General features: G+C 36.0%; 1 protein-coding gene across 2 annotated transcripts in view; it reads left to right on the forward strand.

Annotated features, from left to right (window-relative positions):
- LOC148954452 (calcineurin-binding protein cabin-1-like) overlaps positions 1 to 25,097 on the forward strand; it is a 152,383-nt gene that overhangs the window by 24,101 nt on the left and 103,185 nt on the right. For both annotated transcript variants that reach the window (XM_089086532.1, XM_089086533.1), the window contains exons 6-9: positions 2,450 to 2,660; positions 4,940 to 5,047; positions 10,666 to 10,838; positions 19,509 to 20,373. In XM_089086532.1, the coding sequence (XP_088942658.1) occupies positions 2,450 to 2,660; positions 4,940 to 5,047; positions 10,666 to 10,838; positions 19,509 to 20,373 (1,357 nt within the window). The remainder of the gene's footprint in view (positions 1 to 2,449; positions 2,661 to 4,939; positions 5,048 to 10,665; positions 10,839 to 19,508; positions 20,374 to 25,097) is intronic.

Consider the following 25,097-nt stretch of genomic DNA (forward strand, 5'->3'; position numbering starts at 1 on the left):
GGGAAAATCCTTCAACGTTTTCTCGAGTTGATGCTTCGAAAGAAGAGAGCAAAGTAGCGGGAGTAGCACTTTCTATATTGTACGGTGGAAAATCTACTGATTGTTTTGACTGTCACCAACACCGGGTTTTTCAGCAGAAAGTAGTAACGTCTACGACTTTCGTCCATCCCCAAGATCTACCTCCCACTTCAGCAGCAGTGAAATTTTACTGTTTCCGAATTACTGTTTATCTTCAAGTACAAGATTAGATTGGGCTTCAGAGCCCTACCCTTCATCCCGAGAATTGGGGATGGAGACTTGAGAACGGCATGCTGTATCTTATCCTCACGGATCTTTCTGGGGCATCAAAGAAAATTCTTACCGTCTCGAAGTATGCTTGTAAGGGATCCTATGTTAGTGATCGGTGCAGCTGCCATCAAAATGGCATCGAATGCGACATTGCTTGCAAATCTTGCACAGAAACTAGTTGTTCTAATGCTCAGGTCCGAATCGAGATGAAGAAGAAATTCGATTAGTTAAATAAAAGTGATGGGTCTCCAATCCTTTTGCAATTTCAAGTTATCTGTGATTTTTTGTTCAAATTAAAATCAATGATTTAGCTAGTTGTGAGAAGTTGCTTTTTGGATTTTATGAATTTGGGGTGGTCACGTTTAGGGTTGAGTGTGGGGGGGGGGGGTTGGTTTGGTAAATTGACATGGACACGACTTCTTTTCTGCATTAGCAGTCCTGTTTTTCCTGTATGAATTCAACTTCACATAATGTTGCTCTCAGACCTATATCGACGTTTGATTTACGGGCGGAAGGGGGGGGGGAGGGCGAATTTGAGGATGTAGAACAAAAACAAAGTGCATATATGTGATCTACGTACCAGATTTACTATTACCGACTTTCTATACGGGCAAATTAAGTTGGTTTTAAAAAGTCATCATTTTAGAAGGGAAGACGTAAACGGTCAATTCCGCCTCGTCCTTGCCTCGTTGCCTTTTATTATGTTGTAGAGAATTTTTTTCCGGTTTGAATAGTACCAAAATCAAAACCATTACAATTTGTTTGAGGTTAAACCTTAGATTGACTGTACTAATGTACCTTTTGGTGAGTTCGACATCCTTCTCAGCATGCCCTGAAAGTTATAATATAATACTCTCAGCTGTTCCTAAGATATTGTTTATATGCCGTTTTCACAACCTGCATGCACGTAGTGTGTTTTTGTTTAATTCAAACTCTCCTTAAACATTCCCATAAAGTTTCACCCTTAACACCCTTAGCTTCTGTAGTAGTGTTAGTTGTAGTGGTAGTAATAGCGGTAGTAGTAGCCACAATATGCACATAGTCCCTTTTCCTTAGTTCAACATCTCCCTCAATATACCCTCAAATTTTCAACTTATTACTCTAAGCTGTTCCTGATAAATTGCTACTACGCCCTTTTGATAACCTACATGCACGTAGTGTGTTTTGATTTAGTTTAACACTTCCCCTAACGTTCCTTTTTGGACACCAAGGGTCAAAAATGCCCCCTTTCTCAATAACAAATAGTGTATGTAAACAATGGCGAATTGCATAACTTACTGCCCTTGCCCCAAGGTCTTGGGGGGGGGGGGGTGGTGCCATTTTCAAAGGCATACATTTTAGACTTTTCAATTATACTGAACCAAATGGCTATCCCAAGATTTGTATTTTGTGTCTCTGGGAGGATAAGTGGCTTAAGAGGGCTGCTTGCCCACCAATCACTTTTAAATCTAAAAAAGGGCATTAGAACTTTAAATTTCCAATTGAATGAGTCCCCTTTGAAAGCTCTACCATATTCCTTCCATACGAAGTGCCTTGGTGAAAAAAAGGAGAAGAAATAAACCAAACAGTTCGAGGTAACTAACTGTAAGTAAGGAGTGACTCGGCCCAATAATAACCGAAACTCTTTCAAAAGGAATTTTAATAACAGTTATTACATCAAAAGAATTGGCTTATTACGCTGTTTCTAAATATATAAATTTATTACTATTAAGTATATAGAATTTCTTATCAAAATTTATTAATGTTCCCCGTCAAAGGCTACGAGGCTGAGAAAATCTGTCTAATTTTCGAAAAAAAAGGGAAACACCTCCAAAGTCAAGTGATCTTAATAAAAATCACACCGTCAAATTTAGCGTATCTGAGAGCCCTACTTTAGAGGTTTCAAGTTTCTGTACTGTATTGTATGAGATTAGCGATGCTTCTTGACTACTAAGGTACTTGCATCGGCCCTGCAATGTGTTGGTGCAGCCTGGTTTGAACTTTGGATCCCGTATTACCAAGTTGAGATTGTGTGACTAGAGGCCTGTGTGCATAGTAGTATGTGGAACAAATATTTGGCAAAACGCCAATTTTAATGAATGTATGATTTAGTACGTTTTTCTAGTATTTGCGACGTCTATTTTTGGATCCATTTTAGATAAGCGATATTCTTTATTTGAAGGTCTGGTTTGTGGGATACCTACCCCTGTGATGAAGGATTGGTTCATTCGTTTATGGAAGAAGCACTTTCAATGCGTAAACTCAGATTTCAAGTGCCCCCTATGGAACCAGTGAAGCAAGCCACGTTAATTGTTGATCAACCAACTTTTTTGGCTCTTTGCCAGTCCCTAATTGAATACTACGATTCTTTAACCTCAAATCCTGACGGTAGAGTAAGTCGCATATTGTTTTGATCTTTTCTGTACCTTCATTGCAGCCGTTTGCATATAAGGTAGATTCCATACAAAGTGTATTCCATATATTGCAAGTGTTGAAATGGATTGTTGCAACGTTTTATTGCGAGTAAATCTGTTGCCATATTTTAATATAAACAATGTGATAATTCGGTGAAAGAAAAAGTGATTATACATTGATGTTTTGAATAGATTGACACTTGAATGAGGTTTTGACCTTACTTAATCGTTCAACCATCTTAAATGAACAAAACATGTGGTAGTAAATCACATTTTCTAATATAAATAATGTACAATATATATATATATATATATATATATATATATATATATATATATATATATATATATATATATATATATATATATATATATATATATATATATATATATATATATATATATATATATATATATATATATATATATATATATATATATATATATATATATATATATATATATATATAATTCGATCTATTAAACACAAATACTGTACTTACAAATTTTAATTGGAATAGGAAATAATACCTCAGTTCTTGATCCCTGCTTTCAATGTCTGACTAAAGCAGTGTATTGAATTTCGTTAATTTTTCTAGAATCAGTGCTAGGTTTGTTCTTTGACACTTAAGAGGCCACCCATATTGAGAAACAAGTCATTTTTGTGACATAAGACAAAGGACATAGCTTTTGAGTGAGCATTAACAAAGGAGAAGAAACACTGAAACAAACAGGTGTAAAACCCAATTATATTATTGAAGTGATTATTAATCACTTCAATAATTATATTGTATTATATTGTATAATATAATAATTATATTATTTAATATTCACTTCAATAATAATAGGGGATAATTTCCTGATCATCTAGATCAGGAAATGTTGAATGCAATGGTGTATATATTGTTTTATTTTGATTCAGAATAAAGACATGCAAGACTCCTAATTAGACCCTACTTTTCAAAAATATTTTAAGTATTGTCGCAATATTACAACAAACAAATCGAATTACTCAAGAGCGTAGCTTTTGCCATCGAATGATATCTATCTTAATTTTGCTCTCAAGTTACAAAGAAAAATAAGCCAAAATAAATGAAATGCTATTCACAGGTTTTATTAGGTAGGAATTTTCTCCCTAGCGGTAAGCGCAACTTTTCACTGACTTGATTTTTATTATTGCAGTCCAATGATGTTGGTATAAAACCAAGCTGTTTGTCATGTATAGCCAGTTCGGTTTTAGAACATATTTTCACTCTTAGTAAAATCTTTGTATTGATTTACCAACTGAGAAGAAGCAATCAATTACTTTCAATGATAATTATTCGTTTTTGTATTTTAGTTCGAGGACCCCAGGTAACCAAAAAGAAAACTTATGATTTTTTATTTCATTATCATAAGTTCAGTACATTATTCAGTTCATTATTTGTCCTTTTTAGTTATTATCAGCATGTTTGAGTATGTATTGAGCATTATTAAAACCATATTATGAACATCTAGAGCTTAATAAAGGGTGTAAAGGGCTTAATTTGTAGTTACCTGCTAATTTAGGATGAAGGTCGTAGCATTCGTTAATGATTGATTTTCTGAATACGACCTATACTATTGATCTAAACCTTTCTTAAGAGGGAGAAAGTGGAAACTAAACCTGGGTTTCGGGCCTTTTGAATTTGTTAACAAGGACTTGCTAGTCCAACGTTTTTCTGGTGCCCAAGGTGTGGCAAAATTAATTTGATCTATGATTACCAGGAAACCTCGTGGGAGGTTTGTAAAGAGCGATGATTTGAATAGATTAGGATGGGTGAAGAGCGTGTGTAGCTGTGTTGGCCTCTTGTGGCTTGGTGCTGTGCTGAGTTGTTAGTAGTAGTAGTAGTATGTATTACGCGAAAAAGACCTAAACAGACCCTTAGGTAATCCCAGTCTCATTAAATTAGAGTCGATTGGTTTGGGTTTCCTATATTTTAACCTGGAAAATTATGTCCCTTAGTCGTGACCTTCGTCAGAAGGTCACATCGGGCTTCCCCTTATGTGTGCACTCACGAGTTTAAGAAAAGAATCCCATGAACCAGTGTCGAAATTATATCTAGCTTATTTAATGATTACTTTTCAAATGCCGAAGGAATGAATTGCATAATTGTTTTAATAAGTGAGAAAATAGAATATAAATATTGTGGAGAAAATGGAAAAATCTAAATTTCTAGAGAAGGAAATGGGATAGAAGAAAACTGATTGAAGCAGTGTGCTAATTAAGTGTCTTTTAGTCGTTTTCGGATGTAATCAAAGTCAAGTTGAAGTCTGAAGTTCCCCTATTGATCAGCTCTCAACCCTCCTCTGATACGCCTTCCGAAGTTGAGGATATCGACTTGCAGGTAATTGTAATGGTGACTCTTTGATGGAGATTTTTTTTCTATGCTTTTTTTTTCTTCTATAGTTTTATTTGTTTCTTATCTCTGTTTTGGTTGATTAGTGGTTATTAATGTTTAGAGTTCCTTTACTGCACTTGCTATTTTTCTTTAGGAAGAGTTACATTTTCTCTATTGGGAAATGAAAATTCGTTTTTTTTTTTTTTTTTTTTTTTTTTTTTTTTTTATATCAAAGAACTAAATGAGTAATCCTGTTACCCTTATAGATATCGGTTAAATTTTTTTTTTACATTTCGTCCCCATTATGAAATTTACGACATGATCAATGAATGTAAAAGTCTGGATTTGTTGGCAAAATAAAACAAAAGTGCGGTACTGTCTAGTCTTCTTAATTATTGCACTAAATATTATCAGGAACGATCTCCAGCACTTTTATTGGGGGGGGGGCAAGAAAGGTCTATATCTGGATAGTCAAAGGGCATGGGATGTTTAATATTTTTTCTCTCCATATTATCGGGGGGACTGCTTCCCCCAAACGAAGCCCCTGACTATTATACTATACTAACTGTTTTCTAGCATTTTATTGATTGGACCGTATAATTTCCTAAGTGATCAATGGTGTCCGATATCCCTTTAATTTTGTTCCAATTATTGAAAGTACCATTTCGTCGAATATATCTTTTTTGCTTTTGCGTTTCAAAGAGAAGTTCTTGAGAAATAATTTAAAGTGTTTCTTATTGTTTTATATTCTTAAAGTTTTATTTCACCGAGTTGTCACACTGAAATACCGTTGATTTCATTGTTCTTTTTACTTTTGGTTAGTTTTTTTTATAGTTTTATATTTAATAATAAAAAGGAATAAATCATAAAGAAAAGTAAACAGTATATGGGCAAATGTATATGGGCGCTTGTATATGACCAAATAAAATGAGCAATAGTATATGGGCGCTTTTATATGGGCAAATAAAATGAGCAATAGTATATGGGCGCTTTGGCAAATTAAGACCTTGTGATATCAAATAGTTTCAACTCAAAATCATTCTAAACAATTTACTGTAATATCTAGTTTTGTAGTTTTTTAAACTATAGTTTTTGTTCCAATTCCAATTATATAAAATGAATTGAGATTAAAGGTATCCGTGGATAGTTACTAATGTCAAAAAGTTTACAAACTTTTGAAAAAATGAAAAAAGTACCCTCAGATAAGAGGGTTTGATCTTAATGAAAATATTACCGTGGCTTTTATTATCATAAGCTTAGTTGGAAAATGTATATGCCTATTCTTCTAAGCTTTTTACACCTGCGTAAAAGTACCGTCTGCCTTGGCTTCTTATATAATTTTCTTATGACTCCTTTTGTATATGGACACAAAAATTATTTTCTTGTTATTTTATTCTTCTTTTTTACTTTTTAATTTTTATTTCAATTTTTTCGCAATAGAAGACATTTAAGCACCTGTACTCATAGTCAAACCCCTAAGAATATCAATACACACATATTGAATATTAATGCATATTAATATTCATTAATTAATATTCATTAATTAACAATATATATTAATATTCACACACAAAAAAAATCTATCTGATGGAAGTAAAGAGCGAAATTGAAACTTAAAAGGTACAAAAATCATTGTTCAGCGTACGATAAATTTACACCAATTTTATTTAAATTTGCATTAAATAATTTATAGAAGGTTTAAGAAATTCATGTAAATTAATTTAATTAAAAAAATAATAATCCGTAAATGATTCCACGCAGCATCTTGTAGAATTATACAAAACCAGCGCTATACTGAGAACACAAAATAATATAGGCTATGGTTCTAGCGGTTCTAGGCCTTTACCCCTACCCCCCCCCGGTGTTTACCCTCCTCGGTAAATACCCCTTCCCCAGAAAACACCCAAATTCGCAAATTTGGGCATTTTACGCGGGGGTATTTTCCGGAGGGGGGGGGGGGGTAAAGTCAGCCACCGGTTCTAGTACAGTAAAAACAAAAAAAAATGCGAAAACAGGGTATTTTAGGATATTCTTATATGGGGTAAATTTGCTTTATTTGGTACGAATTCTGTAAAATGAACCCCGTCTGATGGATGGCTCTCTTTTTGGCCTTAAAAGGACATTCGATGACTACCTTATAGATAAATCTGAGACGGTCGGATAAATTTCAGAGCTGTAGACTAACTTCAAAAATACACATCATTAATTGAAATTCTCTATACTATATGTCGAAGTATCTGTATTTGTGGGTTTTATATTAGGGTTTATTAGTTCTTGACTTCGAATAATACTTAAACGTGTTTCCAGAGTTAAAAACTTTATATTACTAGCTTTTGATGCTACAACTGGCAAGACCAATGGATGGTCTTAAAATATCTCATTTTCGTGTTCTTCTCAATGATTTTGCATTATATCACTTTTTCTAATGACTTACAATTTTATTTGTTCATTTTTGAAAGTATTTAAATTGTATACTAAAATTTACTGACAGTTATATCAATATTTATGTTGATATAAATATTGATGTATTATATATCAATTTTGGTTCCCCACCAACTAATTCGTATGATCCCTCAGATTATCATGGCTATATTCAGGGAGAGATAGAGTCAGAGCCATTCAAAGGGGGGGGGGGGCAACCGGGGCAAGCTGCCCTGGTTGCCGTCGCTGAGGGGGTTGCCCACCTTAATCAAAATTTTCACTTTGATTCGGCTTTTTTGCTTATATTTGAGTCGGTGGGGGGGGGGGGGGGTGGTGGTGTAATTAAGTTTTTCCCGGGTACCACCAATACTAGGAACGGCTCTAGAGAATGGGTTCATTCCTGAGATAAACTTAATGATTGATATCCTAGTAGGTGTAAGGCTAATGAGAGCTTTATAAATTACTGTTTTATTTTCTCCCGACTACTTGAGGATTTTTTTGCTGTTAGTAGAGCATCTTGTTTTTGGGTGGATTTTGTGTTTTCAATAAAATATAGTTTTGCTTAACTCGAAAAATAATCGGGAATGACGATTCATTTTCTTCAGGGCCGTATCCAGGGGGGGCGGTTACCCGGTTTGAACCTCCTCCCCCCCCCCCGAAATGTTTGTCTGGCTCGTAAAAACGTAACAAAAACGGATATAAACAAATTTTGTATGCGGTTTTTGAGTTTTTTTGTGTAAACCCCCCCCCCCCTCCGAAAAAAATATCCTGGATACGGCCTTGATTTTCTTTTACCTTTACATGTTTACATGTTCCATAGAGCGAAAAGCATTAATTCTTTCCCTTTTAAGTTTTCTTCTTTACTTCCATAAAAAAAACTATAGTTTCCATGTAATTTTTTGCTCCTTTTTTTGTACAAAATAATCCTTGCAAAGAGTTCTGTATCTAACTTAGGTAAATGATACAGAAATTGGCCAACGGCGAGTTTTGTTCAAATGTAGCCTTATACATAAGTTTTACTTTTGATCTTATTTAAACTTGCACAGAAATATATGTCGGTTGGCCATTATAGGTACAATTTTTGTTGGGCTAATAGATAAGGACTACGGGTGTGATTTACATTTTATCAGCAGAATCATTCTGGAAATTGTTAAGGATCATCTACTTTGATCACATCAATACAATTATGGATTTTCTTTTTTCAAATATATATTCAGCTGAGTTAATCTGATCAATTAGGAATCTAACTCACTTACTTAAAATCATCTAATGCTCCAGTATTTACGAAGTATTATTCGAAGTCAAGAACTAATTAAGCCTAATATAAACTCCACAAATGTAGATAGTTCGACATATAGTATGGTGAATTTCAATTAATGATGCGCATTTTTGAAGTTAGTCTGCAGCTTTGAAATTTACCCTGACGTCTCAGATTTATCTACAAGGTAATCATCGAATGTCCTTTTAAGGTCAAAAAGAGAGCCATCCATCAGAATGGGTTCATTTTGCAGAATTCATACCAAATAAAGCAAATTTACCCCTTATAAAAACGTCTTAAATTGCCCTGTTTTCGCACTTTAGGTTTTTTACTGTGCTAGAAGAATAGCCTATATTATTTTGTGTTCTCAGTACAGCGCTGGTTTTGTATAATCTTACAAGAGGCTGCGTGGAATTATTTACGGATTATTATTTTTTTCAAATTAAATTAACTTACATGAATTTCCTAAACATTTTATAAGTTATTTAATGTATATTTAATTAAAGCTGGTGTAAATTTATCGTACGCTGATTAATGATATTTGTACCTTTTAAGTTTCAATTTCGCTCTTTATTGTCATCAGATAGATTTTTTTTGTGTGTGTATTAATATTCGTAAGGATTTGACTATTAGTACATGTACATAAATGTCTTCTATTGGAAGCGAAAAAATTGAAAGACAAACTAAAAGAAAAAAAGAAGAATAAAATATCAAGAAAAGAAGTTTCGTCTTTTAATAAAGAGCCTAGAGAGTTGAAGGAAAATCGTCGATGATGATGTAGAGAAATTCTTACCCTAATTTATTGCAAATTTTAATACTGACTAATAACCACCTTGAAAATTTTCAAACTTATTTTGAAAAATATATACATAATTCCATTGGTGACGTAGGGACAAGGTGAAAACACTACTCGATGTCTCTTTTATGCTCCGTCTAAATATAACAATCCTTTCACTTGTAAAACGGAAAGCAGGCCGTTCGTGGTTGGGATCGGAAGATGTAAAGAAAGACTTAGCAGGAACCTCCTGGGAGGGTGTAAAGAGGAAGGCACTTGCAAATGTACCCTACCACCCCCCCCCTCCCTTATAGTCCCATATATAACCTTATCTAGTATATTTTTCTTTTGTTTTGCAATTTATCGATGCTTTGTTTCTTTTTGAAGGGGTTATCTGAACTGTCAAAATTATAAGGCCTACATCTGATTGTAAATGAATTTCAGATTGGTTGGATATTTGGTTGGAAAAATTTTGTTGCTTAAGTTTTTTTTTATAGTCTTGTACAAACCTATATCCTAGGGCTATACATAGCACCATAAGAAGGAGGGCTGCATTTGCTAGCGAAATGATTATTATATTTGAAGACTCCTTAAAAAGCAGCAGAGTTGTGTGTTCACCATGCTCCTTCGTCAGGAATGAAATCATTTACATTTTTAGCTTTATTTTGTGTGATTATTTTTTTTAATTTATTTTGACCTGTAACTTTATGACAACTTTTAATATTGATAAGAGTAGGTTTACATTGATTCAAGTACATTATATGTTTTTTTGATTTCTGTGGTATGCATATGCTAGCTTTGTACTAGTCGAGCGAATAAACTATTTTCTAGTCATTTTTTGGTTCTCTTTTGGCTTTTTTTTTCTTGATTGAATTTTGTTCTATATATTAGAGCCAAAATTCTTGTGTTTGTAATTTTAGATTTATGCTCTCTTTTGGCTCTTTTTCTTGACTGCAGTTTGTTCTCTGTATTTAAGCTAAAATTTTAGCCTTTGTAATTTTAGTTTTTATGTTCTCTTTTTGATTTTTTTGTACTGACTGCAGTTTCTTCTGTATATTTTAGCTAAAGTTCTAGCGTTTGTAATTTGTTACTTTGTAATTTAAACTTTTGTATGTTTTAGCTAAAATTTTGGCGTTTGTAATTTTGTCTAAACTTTGGGCTCTTTCACAGGATGGCCAGGATAAAGATGCAAAGATATTGAAGAAGAAAAAGAAGGTTCACCATTTAGAAGGGATTGGCAGAAAAATTCGATTGACGAGGTCGAAGCATGCCCAGATGCGGAGTGAAGAGGAAAACGAAACGCTAAGAGTTGAGCTGCGAAGTCTACTTCCCACGTCTTTACAGTAAGAATCTACTTTTCTTCACTAGTTTTGTCATTAATTCACATGTTAACCGCGTCTTTCAGAAGCTGAGAGAATTATGTCGCATAGAAAGTTTGCATAGACCCAGCTGTCAAATATAAATAGCAAGTTATAGCAGTAAAATTTAAAAGATTCATCTACATAGTTTCAAGGTGCTGATTTTATGCTCGTTTTTGATCTGGACTGAAATGAGCTTCATTCCTGTTTGTTTTAAGTTATTATTACATTCTTTCATTTTCTGTTAAATTTTTCGGTTATGTTAACCAATTTGTTTATATTTTGGTCCAAAATTATTTTGTTTCTGCCATGTTATTCTTCAAGCGAAAAATCCTGCTGAGCCATTCAGAAGCAAAACTAACTAATAATTTCATATAAAAAATAATAGAGAAATGATAAACTGGAAACCATTATGGGTAGTTTATACTATATTAATCTGTAATGAGAAGAGATTCATGTTTAGTTAGTTTTACTTACATGGTTGGGTATTGAAAATGTGATAAATTACATTTTGGTTTGGGGTTACTTTGGGCTCACAGCCAACAAGTATTCATATAGGAGCGATATGACCGATTACCACGGCAATTTAGTCCACTATTATAAAAATTTTAGTTGCTCTTTGAAACAAGGCCGTATCCAGGGGGGGGGGTACCCGGTTTGACCCCCCCCCCCCCGAAATGTTTAACCGAGTCGAAAATTAGTCGAAAAAACGGTTCTGATCAGCTTACGCAGGATGTTAGACAAAGTCCACGGGAAAAAATCGGGTAACCCCCCCCCCCCCCCGAAAAAAAAATCCTGGATCCGCTCTTGCTGTGAAATAATTTATTGAGCGGAGAAAAAATTCGTCTTTTGTCTGGCATCCACGCAATTGTTCGAGTAATTTTACTCAAAAAATTCTGGCGGCTTTTGTAAATTTGAAAATTGATTAACTTTAGAAATTTGTAATGAGAAGAGATTCATGTTTAACCGATTATGACAGATTACCACGGCAATTTAGTCACCTACTTTAAAATTTTTTATTTAGCGGGAAATAATTTATTTAGCGGAGAAAAATTGTTCTTTTGTCTGGCATCCACGCAATTGTTCCAGTAATTTTACTCCAAAAATTCTAGCAGCTTTTGTAAGTTTGAAAATTAATTAACTTTAGAAATTTTGATTGCTTCATCATTAACTTATTGAATGGAGAATATGTTTCAGGATGGAACAATAGGTTTGAAAAATACTGTTAAAAAAACTAAGTCGCTTCGACTGGGACTAAGTGAAGACGAAGAAGTCAGGTTGGGTCATGAGAAGATCGTTCAAGTGGATAGCTTCACTTACCTAGGTAGTATTATCAATAAAGATGGTGGGTACAATCAAGGTATTAAAAGCAGAATAACCAAGGCCCAGAGTATGTTTTCACAGCTGAAAAATTTTTGGAAGAATTGGTAGACAAGTCTACGAACCAAGATTAGGATAATGAAAGATATAGTGATGACAGGGGTCAAGTATGGTTCAGAAGCGTTCGCGCTCCGGAAAACGGAGGAGCATTTGCTGGATGTTTTCTAGAGAAATTGTCTACGGATTGTTTGGGTACCCGACTGACTGACCATATCTCAAACACTAAACTGTACGAACAGTCACGTTCAATCCTGCTTTCTATGGCTATAATGAGAAAGAGGTTGAGGTGGCTTATATACGTTCTGCGGATAAAGGATGATAGATTATCCTTTTTGGCCAAACCATCTAGGGCCAAACAAAATCAGGTCGTCCCCAAATGGAGTGAGAGGAGGTCGTAAGGAAGAATTTGAGGGAAACTACGACTTCTTGGGAGTGTGTAAAGAGGGATGCTCGAATAGATTGGGATTGGCGAGGAGTGTGCCCAGCTTTATTGGCCTCAGGCGGCCTGGTATTGCAATGAGTTGTTAGTAGTAGCAGCAATGAGTAAAGAAAACTTCAATTTTTGTCTGGCAGCTACGTAATTGTTGCGATAATTTTACTCTAGAAATTCTGATGGCTTTTGTAAATTTTTAAATTGATTAACCTTATAAATTTTGGTTGCTTTGTCATTAATTTATTGAGAGGAAAAAAATTCAATGTTTGTCTTACATTTACGCAATTGTACCGGTAATTTTATTTTATAAATTTTGGCTGCTTTTGAAATTATGAAAATTACATTGAGATTAACTGCTCCACCAATTTTGGCTTGATTGTCAAATTATATATTGAGTAGAAAAAAGTTCAACTTTTGTCTGGAAGCTGCACAATTCTTACGGTAATTAAATGTAGAAATTTCTTTGCTTTTGGATATTTTAAAAAATAATTATTTTAGAAATTTTGGTCGCTTTGTAATATAATAATTTACTGAGCGAAAATAAACTCTTGTCTGGCAGCTGCGCAATTGTTCCGGTAATTTTACTTTAGAAATTTAGTTGCTTTCGGGTATTTTTAATTAAGTACTTTATAAATTTTGGTTGCTTTGTCAAATAATATATGAAGTGGAAAAAATTCAACCTTAGTCTGGCAGCCAGGTAATTGTTCCGTTAATTTTACTTGAGAAATTTTAGTTCCTTTGTCAAATTATTTTTATTCAGATTTTTGTCAGGCAGCTACGTAGTTTTTCCGGTAATATATGTTTGTTCCAGCAGCCATGGAAAACGCTGTTTAAATTTTCTAAACAGCACCATCAACCATGGAAGCAGCAAGTGGGGTTTGAGCTTTGTCTATATCGAAATTTTTTAAAGATGGTATTTGACTCATCGTTCGTGTTGGCAACGATGCCGATAAAGAAAAAATGAGGAGAGAAAAGTACTTTATATGTTGCTCTGTCTACCTAGGGTAACCTGATTGACTTGACTTACTTTTTGACTTAAGTCCTGTCCGGCCTTTGTGGGTGTATTGGGGCTTTTTCTCTTCTGAGCAAATAATGAATGTGGCGACGGTAGTTCGATCTATCTGGCGCTAGGCGAAGTAGCTGGGGGAGGTTATATGCCAGGAAGTTGTCGGTTCATCTCTTACGAGGTTTGCCTCGGGGGTGCGTGCCTTGAATCTGTACTTCGAATGTGTTTTTTGGAAGCTAGTTGGCCGAAATTCGCTGGATATGGCCAAGCCAGTGGAGTTCTTGGCTTCTAACATTTTCCACTGGGTTTCCTTTTATTGTTAGCTGCACATTTTTCGGAACAGGGTCTCCAGACACCCGCATAACCTTGGTTTTGGCTGTATTAACGACCATCCTAAAGCCTCGGTTGCTGCCACTAGTTCGTCGTTGCCACCTTTGAGTAGATGCTCTTGACGGTTGAGTTTCTCCATGTCATCTGCGTATGCTAGTTTATCGATAAGCTTCCCTCCAATCTCTGCACCGTCAACAGTTTTAGCAAGTGATAGCGTTGCGTTGAGGAATAGGTTAAAGAGGTGGGGTGACAAGAGGAAACCTTGAAGAACGCTCGCTGATGTCAGAAACTCCTCTGTCAATCCCTCGGGCGTTTGGACCTGGTTGACGAAGTGTGAATACATATCTCTTATCAGGATTACTATGTTTTCCGAGACTCCATAGTGTAGCAGGATGTGCCATAATCCATCTAGTCATATCAAGTCGAAAGCCTGCTTGAAATTGATGAAGAATAGTAACAGTTGTTTCACAAACTCGATATACTTCTACATCATTTGCCGAGTGGAGAAGATCTGGTCTATGGTAGAGCGGTCTTTTCGAAGAACGGCCCAAGATATGGTTTGTCGGAGATTTCCGACGGTCAAGGAGCATTTGTAAGAATCTTCGCCGGTTGGCTAGGTAAACTTATTGGTCTGTAGTTCTTACAGTCACCCTTTTCTCCCTTTTTAAAAAGGAGGACTATGGTGGCTTTCGCCCAAGATCTGGGGAAGTAGTCCGTTTCCCAGACGCTTGTTATGACTTTTTGATAGATATCGACCAGTTCTTCTGGGCCTGCTTTTAATAGTTCTGACTGAATACCATCGGGGCCTGGGGCTTTATTTGTTTTTAGAGATTTTATTGCTGAGAGTACTTCCTGTCTTAGTGGAGGAGGGCTTGGGTCAACTGGGTACTGCGGTTTCGGGAAGGATAGTAAGATGTTCAGGTCGGGCGCTTTGGTGGGTTCAGTTTTTCGCAGAAGTGGTCCTTCCATAGTTCTCGTCTTCCCTCGGAGTCCGTGATTGGGCGCCCGTGTTTATCTAACAGTGTAGGAGCGGTCGAGGACTTCTTTTTTGATAGTTCACGGACTTTCTTGTTCATGAAGTGGCTGTCACGTTTTTGAAAGGCTTTTTCACACTCACGAAATTTGTCATTGACGTAGTGTCGTAGAGCTTGCCAGATTTTCTTTTCTACTAGGCGTTTCAGTCTCTTATACTCGTCCTTGCTTTGTCGGTCTACCTTGTTAGCATGGGTGCGCTTAAGGTCACATAGATCAATAGTTTCGGGGGTAATCCACGGCTTATTTGAATGGGTTTGAATTCCCAGGCCTTCACTAGCAGTTTCTCTAATGATGGATGGGCTTTCGTCGACCAATCGGTTAATTTCTTGTGCTGTTGGAACTTCCATGGGTTGGATGCTCGACAGCTTGTTTGAGAGTGCTGTTCTATACCAGTTCCTTGTTTCTATGTTTTTCAGCAGATCAACTTGATATCTTGGTAAGCTTGTCTTAGGCTGTTGGGGCTTCCGAATGCGCAAACGAAGCTCAGAAATGAGTAGAATGTAATCCGAGTCGAAGTCGCCACCGGCTATGGAAACTGTGTTCAGCACTGATTATTTCCATCGCTTGCGGACAAGTATGTAATCAATCGTGTTTGCAGTGCGGCCGTCAGGGGATCTCCAAGTGACTTTCCTTAGTTCTCTATGACGGAACATGGTGTTCGTTATGAAAAGTTCATTATCCCGACAAAATTCGATGTGTCCGACAGTGTCGTTGAAGTCCCGTATCACGATCAGAACATCTTTCTTGGGAACAATGTCAACGGTATGTTGGAGTTGGCTATAGAATTATTCGGCTTCTTGGTCACTCCAGGACGAGTCTGGGGCGTAAACTTGCATTATGGTCATGTTGGGAATGAATCCTTTCAGACGAATGGTGATAATACGTTCAGAGACAGGATGGACGGCAAGAAGAGACTGTTTGGCTCGCTTAGAGAGGAGGAAACCGATACCTTGGCGGTGAACTCCATCACGTCTTCCAGACGTGATAAGGGTGCGGTCGTTTGTTCTTTCTATTCCTGTGCATGGAAGGTGAGTCTCAGATAGTCCAACGATGTACCAGCGGTGACGGTTCATCTCGTTTAGGACTAGTTCTCTTTTTCCTGGTTTGGCTAGTGTGCGTACATTTAGAATTCCGAGTGAGAGATATGTTTCGTGGGTTAGGATAGGTGAATTCTTCTCTGGAGAGTCTTCAAGTCGAATAAATGATCGTCGGCTGCCCCGGACGCGGTAACAAAATCTAATTCATCATTATGATCAACAATGTCATTCTCGCTATTTGCAGCTCTGGGTCTCATACCGTCGGTTACCCCAGACGCAGTAGCACGAATTCTTACTTTTATATTCGCCATTTTCATCATTAATATATAAGAGAAGGAGTTTCATTGCTAATTTGTGGGGGTAGCTGTAAGCCACTCCTCTCTACCCTTAACAGAAGTCATTGTCCATAGAGCTGGATCATCTGCTCTTCACAGTTGACTTTCTAGAAAGGGATCCTCCCGTTCGGTGGTCTGCAATACCGAGCAATTTTTTACATTGCTGAGGGAAGGTGTGTAACCCTCGGGACATGTCCACACGCTGGTGGGCCCTGCACGGTGTGCATCAGAGGGGCGTTCCTCTTCCTTCACCTGTATTTCTAACCCCCGGGCGAGGGTGCCCTAGTTTAGATTATTGACCCCCAGGGACTGGGCCCCCCTTGATTCACGCCTCCTGTTTGTTGTCCCGCTTTTGTTTGTGATATTTTTTCTTTGTTTAAGGTTTGACTTGATTATTCATAGTAATTTCTGTTCCTTTTGGGTGCCATTCTTTAATTGATAGTCCTTTCTGTTCACTTTAAGTTTGAGCTAGCAGTTGAGTTTACCTCTGCTCGTGTTTGGTTTAATGTAGCCCTTTACTTGTCGTTACAAAACTTCTTTTTTTGGAAAAAGTTGTTTTGGATTAGTTCCAGTTCGTTTTAATTGACTTTGTTCTTTTATTGGCTAATAAAAGGAATATTTGTATATTTGTTGTCGGTTTCTCTGTTTAAATTAAGATTTTTGCTTGAAATTCATATTTTGGACAGAATAGTGCAATAAATTTTAATTATAATTTTGTTATAGAATATTGGTTGGATAGGACGGAGAAGCATTATTTAAATAAGTGGTTTGAGAATCTTTTTAATTTTTTACGTTGTTTAGGACTAAAGCCATCTTGAGGCCCATTCTATTACAACCTTAAATATAGACGAATGTTGATCGACTGTTATATTATAATAATCTTATTGAATGTATTAAAAATAATTCTGATTTTTGTTTAAAAAATAAAAGTTGACCGTCTAGCTTCTGTGCAACCAGATTTAAAATCAGTTCTATCACATTTTTATTCAAAAGTTTATTAGCCGCTTTCGATCTCCCTATACCGAAATTTGAAAACTACTTTATCCCTCTGTCCAATATTCCCTTAAAGTTTCAGCTGAGTCCCTAAAGCCGTTATCCTTAGCCGTACGTGAGATAATACAGTTTCGCCCTTTTAACAACCTGGGTGCAGATAGTGTCTTTTAATTTAGCTGAGCATCCCCTGAAAGTTTTAACTTAAAACCCTTTGCTGTTCATGAGATGTTGCAGATATATCGTTTTGACAAAATAGTATATTTAATTTTTTAGAGGCAAATAGTGTCTATAATTAGTTCAACATTCCCTGAAAGCTTTGACGTAATATTCTTAGTTGTTTCTGATTTATTGCAGATGCGCCATCTTGACAACCTGGATGCACACATTTTCTTATGGTTTAGTTCAACACACCTAGAAAGTTTACACTTAACACCGTTACTCGTTCTTGAAGTGTCGATGATACGCTCTTTTTTCAACCTGGATACACATAGTGTCTTTTGATTTAGTTGAACATCCTTCTCAACTATCCCTGAAAGTTTTAACTTAATACCCTAAGCTGTTCCTGAGAAATTAAAGATATGTCATTTTGACAGCCTTGATGCACTTAACATCTTTTGGTTTAGTTCAATATGCACCTCAACATTTTCTGAAAATTTCAGCTAGGGATGCAGGCCATGGTAAACATAGTAAACAATGCAGATACGCCCTTTTGACATCCTGGATACAAGTAATTATTTTTTTATTTAATTCGACGTTCCCTTAAACGTTCCCTGAAAGATTAAACTGAATGTCCTTGACCGTTCCTAAGATATTGCAGACACCCCCTTTTGACAACCAGGATGCACAGAGTCTCTTCTAATTTAGTTCAACGTTCTCCTGAAAATTCAATGAAAAGTTAAATTTAATGCCCTTAGTCGTCCCTAAGATATTGTAGATTTTCCCTTTTGAAAACCTGGCTGCGCATAGTCTTTCGATTTAAGTTAAACATTTTTCTAAAAATTCCCTGAGAGTTTCAACCTAATACCCTTAGCCATTCCTGAAATATTAGCCGTTCCTTGTGACAACGTAGATATACATTGTATCATTTGATCTAGTTCAACATCCCCGTCAATATCCACTGGAAGTTTCAATTCAACACCCTTAGTCGTTCCTGAGATATTGCAGATACATTCTTTTGATAACCTGAATGCAAATAGTGTCTCTTGAATAGTTCAACACCCCCCTCAGCATGGCCTGAAAGTTTCACTTTAATACCTTTAGCCCTTTTTGGACGCCCAGAATCAAGCATGCCTTTCTTGCCTAATAATAGAACACATATGTAAATAATGAGCAAACTCCATAATTTACAGCCCTTGCCTAAGCGGCTATGGGGGTCATGTCATCCCCGAAAGCATAATTATTAAAGTTTTCGACTATTTTGAGGAAAATGGCTATCTAAATGTTTTGATATTATACCTTTATGGTTGAGGAGGGGAATGGGGGACAGCCAAAAAGAATGTGAAAGGGGGGCTGGTTGCCCTCCAATCACTTTTGACTCATCAAAAGAAGGCGAGAACTTGTAATTTCAAATCATCTAAAGTTTTGTAGTTAACTCCTTCCACACGAAGTGGCCTGTGAAAAAGAAATACTTTCAAGTCAGATCACTCTTTACCTAGGCAGTGCTTTTACACTGCTTATAAAAAGCTAGATTTTTACCTCTTGAATGGATCTTACATGAAAAAGAAATTTTTGAACTTAAGAATATGCTTGCAAGGACTAAAAATTGCAGAAAATATATGACTTGGGTAACAAATTTCTTTTTCAATGGTATTTGTCATTTTTTTTTATCATCCCTTATGTTTGGTTAGGGTCCTTAAAAAGCTACAAAGTTGAGCACCAGTCAAGTGCTCTGATGGTAAATATAAAAATCCTTGAAATCTGACTTCATCAAACCAGAGAGGGTTTCATATGTTTTTAAAGACTGCTTTCTAGGAACTAATGATTTTTTTTTAATTGGGCTTTATAGCGTCTTTGCTTCAAAAATTGAACTTGTGAGAAATTCAGAAATTTGATCTGCAAATTAAAAAAAAATTTTTGATTAAAATAAGATATATTTTTTTCTTCTAGGCGACAAAACGAAGGACTTAATGAATGTGATAGATCAGAAATAGGAGCTGCTAATCAGAATGGCAAAATTCGCCTACAGGATTTGAAGAGATGCGAAGTATCAACTATAAACGAATTTCTTGACAACCATTCAGATTGTGTCTTAGTAAACCTCATGTGGGAGTTGTTAAACACGCTCTCAGACAAGTGGGAGATGGTTTGGCCAGTAGAGCTAAGCTCCGCCTTTTGCGAACTTTACACAAGAGTCATGACACACAGACGTCATCCAGATGTCATACATAGCTATTTGGGTGACCAAAGCATCCTTCAAGATATTAGAGTTTGTCTGCTTAGTTGTGAGTTGCGTATTGCAACTAAAATGTGCATTGAGCATGACGATTCAAGCATTTTCGCTGATCCACTTACTTGTGATCTGACTTATTTAACACAAATCCTTTTAGTTAAAGAGTCCCTGTTCGAAACGAATGATCTTATGCTTGTGCGCCTGCGTGCACATTATGCACAATTTAGACACTTTAAGTCACTAGGGTGGTTACGACAGGGTCAGTTCGCTGCTGAAGTAGTTCTAAATATTTTTGATGATTTGAAAAAGTTGAAGGCAAATGCTGATGGATTTTTCATTAAAGATAAATCAGGTACATCTTTTATAACAGAAAGTATGTGCGAAGCGAACCTTGACGTTATCAAAAGAAGCGCCCAAATGTCAAATCTTATTGAGCTGTTTGAGAAACGCCAGTATTCACGAATCGTTGAACTAGTAAAGTGGAGTTTCCAAATTTCAAAGAAGGTCAGGTCAAAAGGATTTGAACGATCCAACGAAATAGCTACTTTTATAGAAGCACTTTTTGAAATGAAAGAATATAAGGTAAGTCTTTATTCGTATTGAAATACCTTATTGTCTGTGCTAATCAAAAGTCTAATGCCTTTTAGTTATGCTGATTAGAATTTCCCTACGCTGCAAGGTTTGTTAAGATTCTGTAAGAATCTGGAAGGTGTTAGGTTACGTTTTAGGGTTGAATGATGATAGATCGGTGAAATCTAGCTCCTTGGCCATCTGCCAAGTGGAGCCAAATACTGTGATAGAACCGTAGATGGATACTCTACTGCCGCAAGGTTGGGCGACAAGCCTGCTTCCTGTAAAAGGGTCTAGCTACCGAAATGTCGATTCGACGCCCTATGTGTCATCAATAGCCTTGGAAGTTCTTCGTCCGTTTTCTTCTTTACCTTAAAAAAAAAAACTGAAAAAATTGTGTTTCATCATCTTATTTATCTTCTTCTTTATTCATGATCATTTTCTTCATCTTCATCCTTCATCTGGTTTAATATGAACAGCAGAATGTCCTCTACCGGTGTGGGACATAAGAAAGGATATATAGGGTTTTGGAAGCTTTGAACAAATTGAGGTGGAGGTAGAGCATGCTTAGTTGGGCGGGCCCCTAGTGGTTTGGGGTTGCGATCAATTGTTAGTAGTAGTAGTCTCAAAAGGTGTATCGGAAAGTATTTTTTTGTGATACGATTAAAATAAATATTTTTATGTAATGGAAAATAAAATAGTGCAAAGCATTTAAAGAGCAGGTAACGCAAATATTAGAAGAACGTCACAAAAGAAAAGAAAGAAGGAAGAAAGACCAAATCAACTGCTTGTCTTTAAACTACCTGAAGGTAGACCATGTCGCGATTAATAAGCTTATACACGGAACAAACAAAATCAAAATAATCAGCACACCACACACGAAAATATTCCCTTTAAAATATGTAGAATGGGTTAATATAGCCTATAGTAGTCCATATGGGTTATACAAAGGCAATGCTAAAGTCAATTTTTTGGCGTTAAATAGTTTTGTACGCATTATAAAAATAAAGAGCTAATCGATGTTGTTAAGATTAATTAAATAAAACTTCTCGACAAAATAAGTTTTTCAAAAAAAGTAAAGAACTCCATTAAACCAAAATGAACAAAAATAGAATCAAATAATCTATAAAGCATACAACTACCACAAGTCAGCATCAGTAAATAAATTATACCCAAAATGTACAGAAATTACAATAAATAACCGAGTCAAACTCAAAACGAGAAGTTGAGTAGGGTTCAAAACCCGTGTGCTTTCTAAAATCCAGAATAAAATTTGCACTTTACTGAAAAAATCTTTTAAATGTTTACACTATTATAACTTTAAGAAATCAAAATTAATTAAGATTTTAAGGAATAAATATCAGCATATATATATTAAACTGACAATGCACGTTCATTTGAATTTTTTGTTCATTAAAGTGCAAATTTTATTCTGGCTTTTAGAAAGCACAGGGGTTTGAATCCTAGTCAAGTTAATTTCTGCTCGTTTTGAATTTGACTCGGTTATTTATTGTAATTTCTGTTCATTATTTTTTTTATTATTGATGCTGACTTCTGGTAGCTGTATGCTTAGTAGATAATTTGGTTCAATTTTTGTTAATTTTTAGTTTAATTGAGTTGTGGAAAAATTTTTTCTTAAATTAATTTCTGTTCGTTTTATATTGACATAGTCTTTTTCAGGAAAAAAAAATAATAGTTTGAATTTTTCTGTTTTTTTTTAGAATTTATAGTTTGGCCTGCTATTTTTATGCTGGAAAAACTTTTTCAGTGATTTAAAACAACATAACTCCTTTTGAAAATCATGACGCAAATAGTAATACCATTAAGTAAAACTTAATTTAAGTAAAACTTAAGTAAAACTTATAAAACTGGTATTAAGTAAAACTTAATTTAAGTAAAACTTAAGTAAAACTTATAAAACTGGTATTAAGTAAAACTTAATACCATTCCAAAAGATCATATCTATGCTTTTTCACAGCCTGGATACACTTACACTGTTGACTTAGTAAAATTTTAAGAGCAGAAATAGTAACAGAAGTAGCCCCAAAAATTTGAGCTTAATACCCTTTGTCGCTTTGGTATATTGCTGAGATGTCTTATTGGCAACCAGCCCACAAACCGTATATTTTGATTTGGTTTTAAAGCAACATTTAGTTTTTAAGCATAATGGGCAAATTACATAACTGTAATTGCCAACGATGTAATGACCAACCCAATAACCCTAGAGATATAGTTACTAGACGATTCAGCTATGCTGAACAAAGTGACTGTCTTAAAATTTTGATTGCAAGTGTCTGGAAAATTATGAGCTAAAGAAGAGGCGTGATTGCCCTCCAATCATTGTTGACCCTTAAGAGGGCACTAGAACTCTTAATTTTCAATCACATTAGCTCCTTTAAAGTATCAGTGATATTACTAGCTAAGATAGAGCATCACCACCTATGTCCTTATGTGCCCTGTGTTGCTTATATGCCCTTTTAATACTTGCATGCATATAGTTTTTTTTGTTCAATTGAAAAATGCACAACCTATGAAGGTATAAAGGTGAAAATTTCAGAGAATATCTCTGTTGTATGGATGACAACCTGCCATCCACTTGCAGGCTGGCATATCAGCAATTATATTAGGGACAGTTTTGTGTTTGAAACTAATACTTACAACGCTTGTTGTGGGGGGTGTTCAACTAACCAAATAACAAAATTTGCATCGTAATAGTACTGCTTCTACTCCTACAACTACTATTACTGCTACTATTATTATTAATGCTGCTACTACTACTAATACTAAAGCTAAGACTACAACTATTAACTGTACTCTTACTACTACTTCCGTAACTACTTGTGCTAATACTACTACTACTAATAAACCTAAGGGTATTCAGGCAAAAATTTTTGGCAATATTATAGCTGTATTGAACCTCCATCACTATTGACTCTTAAAAGGAAACTAGAACTTCCAGTTTCAACCAAGTGAGCCAACTCTAAATTTTATACAACCATCCCTTCCATAAGAACCTTAAATGCCCCAGGGGCATAACTTACAACCCTCTCGCTCAGGCTCTGGTGGTTTTTATCAACCTCAAAATCCTTGTTATATTATATTTGGACTATTTTGAATAAAAGGACTGTTACAAAATAGCTATTGGACACAACCCGGGAAAACACGACGTGTTTGTGTGCGTGTGGGGGGGGGGGAGGAATAGCTGTCCACTGACCACTTTGACTCTTAAAAAGGCCACTAGAACTTTTGGTTACCAATCCAATGAGGCCCCTCCAAAGTATATACGACCACACTTTCTATAAGGACCTTATTTGCCCCCAGGGCATAACTTACAACCCTTTCCCTGAGAGCTATAGGGTGGGGGGATTTCTTCCTCACAGACATAAATTCCGAAACCTTCAACTACAATGAATAAAATTGTTATCTCCAAATTTTGAGTGGAGGCGTTAAAGGAAATGATGAGCATGGAGGGGGGCTTGTTGTTCTCAAATCACTTTGACTCTGAAAAAGGGCATTATAACTTCCAATATCAAATCAAAAATAAGCCCCATCTGAAGTTTATAGGACTGCCCATTCCATAAAAACCTTATATGCTCTCATGGCATAACTATCAATCCTATCACCAGGGTGCGGGGGGGGGGATGTGTCACCCCTAGAGACATATTATATGTTCTTTGAACTGTTTTGAACAAAATTTATATCTCCCAATTTTAATCCGATGCGTTTGGTGAAAGGATGGGTTGTTGGGAGGGGGGGGGTCTAAATGCCCTCCATCACTTTTGAAGTTTAGAAAGAAACTAGAACTTCCAATTTTCATCCCAATTCGCCTCTGTTAAAAATAAAAAACCATCCCTTCCATAAAAACCGTAAATGTGCCTTGGCATAACTTACAGCCCTCGTCCGTAGGCTCAGGTGGTTTGTTTCAGCCCCAAAATCCTTGTTATACGATCTTTGGAATATTTTGAATAAAATGACTGTCTCAAAAAGTTTATATTCGATGTCTTTTGGGAAAAAACGACGTGTTGAGGGAGAGGAGGGGGGGGGGGTAACTGCCTTCTGGTCACTTTGGCTCTTAAAAAAGGCACTAGAAATTTAGATAACAATCCAATGAGTCCCCTCCAAAGTATATACAACCACCCTTTCTATAAAAACATTATATGCCCACGCGGCATAACTTACAACCCTTTTCCTGACAGCTGTGGGAGCGGGGGTGTCTTCCTCAAAGAAATAATTTCCAGAATCTTTAACAACAATGAACAATTGGCTATCTCCAAATTTTGATTGGATATCTTTGGGGAAATGATGACCGTGGGCGGGGGGGGGGGGCTGGTTTCTCTCAAATCACTTTTGACTCTTAAAAAGGGCACTATAACTTCCAATTTCAAATCAAATGAGCCCCATCTGAAGTTTATGCGACCACCCATTCCATACAAACCTCATATGACCTCAAGCCATGATTTACAACCCTATTCCCAGGGCCCAGAAGGGTTTTGTCAACCCTAGAGTCATTTGTTTTAGTTCTTTGCACTATTATGTGCAAAATATCTATCTAACAATTTTTAGTCAGATATCGTTTGGTGAAGAGGGGTAGTCGGAGGGAGGGGGATAGCTGCCCTCGATTACTTTTGAGTCTTAAAAGAAAACTAGAACTTCTAATTTTTAACCAAGTGAGCTACCTCTAAAGTTTATACAACCATTCCTTCCATAAAAACCTTAATTATCCCCTGGGCATAACT

The sequence above is a fragment of the Artemia sp. Qi Xiang Cuo genome, chromosome 3 (genome assembly GCF_049724085.1).
Source record: "Artemia sp. Qi Xiang Cuo chromosome 3, ASM4972408v1, whole genome shotgun sequence".
In the NCBI taxonomy this organism is placed as follows: domain Eukaryota; kingdom Metazoa; phylum Arthropoda; class Branchiopoda; order Anostraca; family Artemiidae; genus Artemia; species Artemia sp. Qi Xiang Cuo.